We start from the raw sequence: 8,930 nt of genomic DNA, 5'->3' as shown, positions 1-8,930 counted from the left end.
TCGCCATGACAACATACAATTTTTACTCTGTCAACTTGTCAAGATAATCTATCTCGCCATGACAACATACAACTTTTATTATGTCGACTTGTCAAGATAACCTATCTTGCCATGACAACATACAATTTTTACTCTGTCAACTTGTCAAGATAATATATCTCGCCATGACAACATACAACTTTTATTATGTCAACTTGTCAAGATAACCTATCTCGCCATGACAACATACAATTTTTATTATGTCCGCTTGTCAAGTTAATTTATCTCACCATGACAACATACAACTTTTATTATGTCGACTTGTCAAGATGACCTATCTCGTCATGACAACAAAACATTTTTAGTATGTCGACTTGTCAAGATAATCTATCTCGCCATGTCGACATGATATGTATATTATGTCGACTTGACAACATAATTATCTTGACAAGTCGTCATGTCGAATGGCACTTAGGTGCTTCCGTAGGTTCAGGCCTATATAGTTTAAAAATGCCAAAACCATTACGAAATGTTATTTACGTTTCGCTATCGTAAACGGTGTTAAGAGACCTTTTTCCCGCCGTAGGCCTATACTTCTTTTGTCGGAATCCTTTCGGTGTTAGAAGCGACTGCAATACGTCAATCGAACCTCGGCGAGGAGTTAGTACAGGCTTAGAAGCATTCTGTTTGATAAGTAAGAGAGTGACGTTTCCATCGGGATCTGTTGTCTGCCAACGCTGAGAACTAATTGGTGAACATATATTTGGCAAGCTTTGAACAAGTCCTTCAATGTTTTCAACTTTGAACTGTAGAAAGGCTGAGTTAAGTGATCGAGGGGAAAAGTTCCCCGGTGTTTTTTTTAATGCAAACTGAATGTCACACTTGCTTTTTGAATGGACTGTAAAAATACAGAAATTATCATCGCGTTGAAATGTAGGAACCCTGTCGAGAATTATGGAGTAAAATCGCACCATATCTTGGAATTTGTTCGTGGTTGAATAGATCATAAATCTGAGAAATCGTTTCCCACAATGCACTTGACGGACAGCCCATAAAGGCATGTCGTGAGCTGTGCCATAAAAGTGCTGTTCATTTGGGTGGCAAGTGGAAAGTTTTCGCAACATGTTGTCTGTGTGATGCGGTTGCCATGGTGCCCTCGTGAAATATTCTTGCATTTCAGATATAACTCCTGAGTCTAGTTCTTCCTCAAGGAAGAGTAGAACACAAAGTGATGGTATTGTGTCGTGTCCGTCGATCACGTGGACGAATCCATTCGCCCTACTGCGCTCAGCGATGTTAAACAGTTGGAATGATGGATCACACCACTTCACTAAAGGAGCAGTTAGATTCTTGAAGTCATTACTTCCGCCAGGGTCAGTTATGAAGTGAATGGTCAGTGTAAAAGGGTCAGATCCCTTGTCCGGATTATAAGTATCTGAAATAAAGAGATATAATAAGCAAAAATGCATTTCAAAAAAACACTTGTGAAATACAATAAAGGTCCCTTTAAAATGTAAAATTACCAGTTTTCCTTTACAATCTCTCTTCTCTCCTCCATCCACCACATACAGTATTTCAACAACATTTATTCAGTCAAATCAAATCAAATCAATGAATCAGTAATAACAATATAACACATCAATCATTAACCAATTCAGTATAACAATATAAAGTACTCAATAATCAATCGTAAAAATATAGGCCTAGTTCAAAATAAAATGGATAACCAAATCAATCAATAATAGCAAAACAATATAGTTCCATGTAATAATGAAAAAATTTGACAAATGAGTTTGAATTTCATTCGGATTATTTCTAAAAGTTTTGAAGAAAAATTGTCTCGAGATAACGCTAAATAACGTACAAGAAAAAAGTAAAAAGATGACATAGCCAATGCACACATAAAAGGAAATTATGTGTTATGTTTGCTAATATTTGATATAATAGTTTTCCATATAGAAAGCATGTGATTGAAATCATGGTGAACAAACTTATCGGCACCATATCCTCCAGAATGTTAAAACAACATACGAAACAAGAATCAAACAGTCAAACACAATCTGTCGTACTTACTATTGCTCTGGACCCATGCTGCTGTCATCCTTAGAGAATCTGCGAAGAAAGATGAAAACTATTAATACAGATCTGTAGATCTACCTAAAATATTAATTTAAAATTTTCTATAGCTCGTGATTAAAGACCTATGTATATATTTGGTAGAAAAAGTAGCTTGTTACACGATTAAAATAATATGAAGTTATGTTAACGTATACATTAAACGATTGACATTGAATTCAGATAGGCCCATTAATTAAACCAAATGCTACAATTTACAATTAAAGCAAAATATGTCACTATGGTGTTGTCATAGTATGGTGTTGTCACTCGATTTGATAATCGCCGTTTGCTTAATCGGTCCGAGGATCGAAACTTCGCTCTGCTAATAATTTTATTTTATTTTTTTAAAACAAATTTAAAATTAAAATTATAATATTTTTACAATTAAATGTGATCAGTATTAGAAGCAGAGTGGCGCATCGGAAGCGTGCTGGGGCCATAATCCAGGTCTTTGGAGTCAAGCTTGAATAAATTGAAATTGAAAAATTGTTTTCATTTTTAATAAATTTAAAGTGTTATAATTACATCAATTTCCAAAATTATATGTGATTTGATTATTGAAATTAAGGCCCCATAAAAAAAATTATTAGTTTATCACCCTATCACAGAATAAAAACTGATGAGGGAGGGAGGTTTTTTGTTTGTTTGTTTGTTTGTTAACCCCGCCCCCATTTTACCGATGTTCACCAGTTAATCAATGGTTAGGGACACATATAAAAGTCTTAGTCATAAGAATGGTATCAAATTTATATTTAAAAATTTGTTTTTGTTGTACCAGTAAACATATTTGCAAGAAATCCTGAGCTTTTCATGTGAAAAAAATATGGAAAAACGACCGTTTGAAATAAAAATATATGTTGATTGGAGAAAAAAAATAAATAAAAACAGCATTTCCCCAAAAGTGATGACAGTGTTCTCGCCGTTTTCCTCAGTTGACGTTTTAAATCTAAAGCGACAAAACGGACAAACACATCATAAGAGACTCCCGTGTGGTCTAGTGGTTAGGATTCGTGGTTTTCACCCACGCGGCCCGGGTTTGATTCCCGGCACGGGAAAGCAATTTTTTAAAGATTTTCTTGACGATCGCATGAATAACCCAGATGCCCGAGAATAGAAAACTCGCTCTTCTAAACATTTTGTTTATTTTTTAACAAATTTAAAGTTTAAATTATTTTCTTGTAGGTACAATCATGTGCAGTAACTTAAAATTCAATTGCCTAATTACATTATCCTTATGATATTTGAGTTTAATGCGCCAGGTTTGTATCCAATCTCTGTTTTCAGTCTCCAGCAAAATTTCCCATTTCCATTGGGTTGAACAGGAGGCTTCGCAGTACTCTTTAGTAACAAACAATAAATTTGATTTGTTGTCATTTTTAGAATAGGGTTTCTAATACTTGTATGCTTGGGCATATCCTTATTACTTACTACATTGTTTGTTAATACACTCTTCCACTCTTTAGGAATGGCTTTTAGGAAACATGAATCTTCTGACATCCAGTTATGTTTGACATTGAGTTTATTTCTAAGCTCAAGAGATGGGAGAAAATTGTTTTTTTTTTATGATGTCTTTAACCTTTAATATTCCTGAGCTTATCCAATTCCGGTAGTATACAGAGTTATTATTTATACACAAAAATTTGTTTCTCCATAAATATTGCGAACATTACTTATTAAAGTTTAAATTATAATATGGGCGCGTTGTATATAAATATATATGTACATGCTATAACGCCTGTTATATTATGTTAGGGGACCTAGTCAACATTTCAAAACGCGTGCACGAGCACTGGGCAGTGTTGGGAGAAACTCCCATATCTATATAAACACTTAATAGTAATGAGGACTGCTTCAAAATATTTGACTCTGCCTCATCCAAATACCAACCTAAAAATCATAGAGACATTACACGTACAGTATAATAATAATATATCACTCTAAACAAACAACATTAAAAATGTTAATTTAACTTTGTCATTTTGATTCAGTTTATTATCTTATTTGTTCTTGTCCTTTTTATTGATGAACTGTTAACGCCATCGTTCGATGGTTGGACGAGGACTCACGTCATGTAAGTATTACATGTCACTACGGTCTTAAATAAGATTGCCTGCGTGCAATCTCCACACTGATGATGGCGGATACACTACCGAAACATGTCTGTTTCATAGAGCATAGCAAGACTTAAGATTTTAATATAACTTTTTTTTTATTTTTTTTTTACGTTTTTGGAAAATTTAGGGGGAGCGGCGGCTCAAACGAGAGAATATTAGGTTATATATAATATGATCACTGTACAACGAGAAAAATAGTAGCAGACATATATGCAAATATTAACATGTAGGTTAAGGATAACGGTATACATCAATGTACATAAAGTGTTCGTCATTTTGTTACGGCAAATAGTGTCGTTAAACCAAGATCTAATATTTCCGAACTTTAAATAGAAAAACAAAACCATTATCGATTTGCACAGATTAAAAGTGACAGCTTATTGTCATAGGCCCTAGGTATAGATGGGCATAACATTGTAAAAACAAACTTAAACCAATCTTTTATAGTACTAATAACAATGGAAAAGCAGGAACCATTAAAAACACCACGATTGCATACATTTTCAGTAGGGGCCTACTTACAGTTTGTAAATAGAATGGTGTATGTGGCGTTTATTTATTTTTAAACAAAATTTGAAAGACGAATGATCACGTAGAACACAAAAGAAAAACATGATAATGTTTGCCATGGATTAAAATTGAACTATGAGACACAATCAAATGCTAGGTCCCCAGATGAGACTATCAGTATCACACGAAAAGAAGTTGGGTAATTCAGTTGGAAGACGGCGCCAACAAAATCCAAGGAGTTAACAACCGAGGTACCGTTTTAAAAACCTTTTATCATCATGTATCTTGAAAGAACCATTCATACAGTCTTGTACGATATAATACTGTATACCACAAATTCATGAAGTTCATATACGGCATGTATATAATCCTCTATAACTCTGAACACTTGAGAAAGAAGAGGAAAACAAAACAAAATAAAGTGTTCATTCTTACGGATTATCAGTTTATAAGCCTAAAAAGAGCAAACTCGGCAACTGCTTACTGGAGAAGATCAATATTAAACATTTTTATATTATGATCTAATGTAGCGGTCTAATCGGATTTGTTCCCTTTAAACAAGGTATAGTCTTATAAGACGGTTTAACATAAGACGGCGTAGGAAGCATGGGTATATATCGTAAAAATACACATACAGGTCAATATATCCATTATGATAGCTTTGCCCCATGGAAGATTTCTTGGATTCGTAGTTTAGTTTCAAAAGCCCACAAACTGTGTACTCCCGATAAACTTCAAGCAGAACTTTGTAACATTAGAAAATTTATGTCATGGAATAAGTACCCATTACTTATTAAAAGTTTTTAACCATGTACTCAATAAATAAAATGAACTTAAAGCATAGGCCTACTGATGATAGCTTGATTAAGATCTGGGTTAGATTGCTTTATCTAGGAAAGGCAGGTGAATCCATTTTACGTAGATGCTTAAACAAAGTAAAGAAATATTTCAGTTAAAGCAGGGAACAGTGAACAAAGAGGTTAAATTCATAACATTATGGCAGTAAAAAAATGTCTCTCATTTTATATATACTAAAGATCAAACCCCTAAGGAATATGGGAGATCTGTTGTTTATCATTTTAAATGTCCAGGTTGTAATAGTGATTATATTGGTAAGACCAGGGAACAGTACTGTTAATGCTTAATAACTAAACTTAAAGAACATTCTTCACGATCTGATAGTGTTATAAATGATCATAAACAAAATTGTGAGGCATTCCGATATGTTTTAGGTTTACAAGGTTGAAAATGATAATGTAGCCTGTAATGTAAGTATTAGGTTTAATATTTTCTAATACTAACATTATTGGCAGTTCGGTCTATACCAGGTAATTTAAATTTTCCCTGGTCTATACTATTGTTTAAAGAAGCGTTTGCTATACGTAGGCTACACCCATTAACAATGGGCTGAAAGCTTCAAGGAACTTTCTTTGTTTTTGTAGATAGCATTGATCAGTAGGGTAAGAATGCTTTGATCTTTAGTTTATTCATAGCTATGTCACCTACATTTGTAGTAACGTTTTGATTGGGCAAACACTATTGGTACTTGTGCATGTAAGCTTGCAAGTATGGATAATTTTTTCTGATGATGACATAATTAATTTCGAAATATTAAATCCCGACACGATGGCGTCCATTTCGATACTTGGAGTATGTATTATCTTAGACGGTTGATTTAGTGTGAATCCTTTATAGTATAAGATAAAGGTTCTTACCAATGTTTACCCAACACATGGAGCAGATGTATATGAATATACTAATAGAATTTTAAATCTGAATCATATTATCATCAAAATCCTTTATCATGGATCATATATATATATATATATATATATATATATATATATAGCCTACATATATATATATATATATATATATATATATATATATATCCTACATACATATATATATATACATATACATACATATATATATATATTCTATATACATTAAAATTAAAATTCGAAATCCTATTATCTCGTTGCTACTTACACCAACATGAAAAAACAATGTCGACCGTTATCGATAGGCCTAAATTACAGAAGAGTGTTAGGCTGTGCATAATTTATTAAAAGCCGAGGGCTGGTTGATAGTTATAATAGTAAAACGGATGGATGGATCAATGTTGAGTCGTACATAAGATAATTTGAATAGAAAAAGTAAGAAATTAGAGAGTGTAAAGTTCAAGCATAAGGGAGAAAGTTTCTGGATAAGGACGTGGGACAAAAGCGATGATTGAGAGGAAACGAGTTGAGAGATGATGGTCCAATTTAAAGAGGAGTGTTCTTAATTATAATTTTTGTCATTATTCAAAGCAAGAAATGCCAGATTCGAGGAATGTTAAAGTCAGCTGCAGTAGTCGTATATGATAGGAATTAGCTGATGATCCTAAGTTGAAACAAGTACAGTCAACATTGTGTGAGTCTCAGTATAGTCACAGTAGCGTCATTGGTATACGACAATCGATAAAGGAATACAATATTGATAACAACAATATTTTTTTTTGTATGTGTAACGCAAACGTGATTCAAAATTAGTCATTAAAATTCAATGAGAGCATATTGAGTCCATCCTAAAGCTCTGTCCACACTATAACATTTTCTTTGACAAAAAAACTGTTGTATGCCCATATATAGTCATGATGTGCCTATATATGGTCATGATGTGATGTCATCATGACCATATATAGGCATGTCACATGTTTTGTCAAATAAAATTTGATAGTCTGGACAGGGCTTTATACAAATAGAAATTGCAGTTCATGAATTTGTAAACTTCAGTGCGAAGAGTTTTTAAAACCACCCACTGAAAAATAGAATTGTATGTTCTTTGTTGTGTAAACAAGACCTAGCTAAATTCAATTCAGAACGACAATAAATTAAAACCTAGCGTACGGTATGTCAAATTCAGAGATTATAAATGTTATCAACATTGACACAAAGCAGCTCATAAGCTTAACTACATCCACTACCGAAAACTGTGTTGATGTAAATCACAGCGGGTGGAGTAGGTAACATGCTAGATCCAAATAACTACTATAATAACTAAAATAAAAAAAAAAATCAATTAATATGCTAAAGAAACTGTATTCCTACTCACACGATGGTAACCACATGAACTTGCCTGTAGACATATTTACAAGTTTAGTTTTAGGCGTCCGTTTCTCTCGGACCCATTTCAAACCGGGCTGTATTTACTATGTGAACTGTAAATATTAGCACAGTCCGTGAACGTGTCTGGCTTTCATTGTTGCAGCAAAAAAATCAATACAAGCCACTCGAAAAGACAAATAAGCATTCAAACACTGATGACATTGGACATACCCATCAGATTCTGGGTTCAGATACAATATAGGCATACCGCCATGGCATAGTTTAATGTAGCAGACAAATTACTTTCTAATTATGTGATGCTCTCAGTAATATTAGATCCTAACGGACAAGATGAGGTTTAAATGTTAAACCGACTTTGAACATCTTTTTTTATTTGATTTTAAATGACGTAATGTGCATATAGAGCCAACGGCTTAAATATCCGTTTGAAGGACGATTTGCTACAAAATACCGTTAATACAGACTAGTAACGTGTCTTTCTGTCATTCTGCAAGGAGACCCAATGATCGCACATGCAGTAGCTTTACAGGTTGTTTAGCAAATCTGGAATATTAAGTAACGGCATTATATCTTTTTTTCTGCTGTTTGAAAGTTTTCATGGCAAAGTATATAAATGCTTGCGGTACAGAGATAGTTCTGAAAAGAATGGTTGTTAGTTGAAAATGTCTCTATTAAGTTGTTTCAATCGTCAACATTCTCAAAAACTACGTTATTTAAGTTATTTCGAAAATTCAAAAGAATCTTGCTTACTTAAAAGCATTTATTTCCCGTCTACTCTTAGTCTATTAACAATAGGCCCAGAAAATCACGAATAAAGGATACGCCCGTTAAGGGTTAGCGAACTAAAATAACATTTAAAAAGTGCAGACTTCGTTGTACTATTTGCACTTCGTTTACAAAGCGTCACTTCTCAATCGAGATTTCGTTTCATTCAGCACATGATAATTACCATTATATATATATATATATATATATATACATATACATATATATACATACATATTTATATATATATATAAATCAAGGTATTTACCTTTATATATATATATATATAAATCAAGGTATTTACCTTTCTTTGATGATTTATATATGTGTG

General features: G+C 33.1%; 1 protein-coding gene and 1 non-coding gene across 4 annotated transcripts in view; one reads left to right on the top strand and one right to left on the bottom strand.

The window, feature by feature from the left end:
* Nucleotides 1-347: 347 nt before the first annotated feature.
* Nucleotides 348-8,930, bottom strand: part of LOC117120018 (protein FAM124A-like) — a 10,205-nt gene continuing 1,622 nt past the window's right edge. Inside the window, exons 1-3 of one of the 3 annotated variants that reach the window (XM_033265019.1) lie at nucleotides 7,821-7,959; nucleotides 2,053-2,091; nucleotides 348-1,414 (exon numbers count right to left, since the gene is read on the bottom strand). In XM_033265019.1, coding sequence (XP_033120910.1) covers nucleotides 516-1,414; nucleotides 2,053-2,091; nucleotides 7,821-7,854 — 972 coding nt within the window. In that variant the 5' untranslated portion in view covers nucleotides 7,855-7,959 and the 3' untranslated portion in view covers nucleotides 348-515. Of the gene's footprint in view, nucleotides 1,415-2,052; nucleotides 2,092-4,988; nucleotides 5,960-7,820; nucleotides 7,960-8,930 lie in introns of those variants that run through there. The other 2 variants (XM_033265020.1, XM_033265021.1) reach the window with 2 other exon arrangements.
* Nucleotides 3,081-3,152, top strand: Trnae-uuc. The gene has a single exon. It is a non-coding gene; the product is annotated as a tRNA-Glu (tRNA).

This window comes from Anneissia japonica, unplaced genomic scaffold (assembly GCF_011630105.1).
Source record: "Anneissia japonica isolate Jap-2015-1 unplaced genomic scaffold, ASM1163010v1 scaffold9290_len831353_cov190, whole genome shotgun sequence".
NCBI classification, from domain to species: Eukaryota; Metazoa; Echinodermata; class Crinoidea; order Comatulida; family Comatulidae; genus Anneissia; species Anneissia japonica.
The sequence above is the reverse complement of the archived record's forward strand: the minus strand, read 5'-3'. Positions and strand labels throughout refer to the sequence as shown.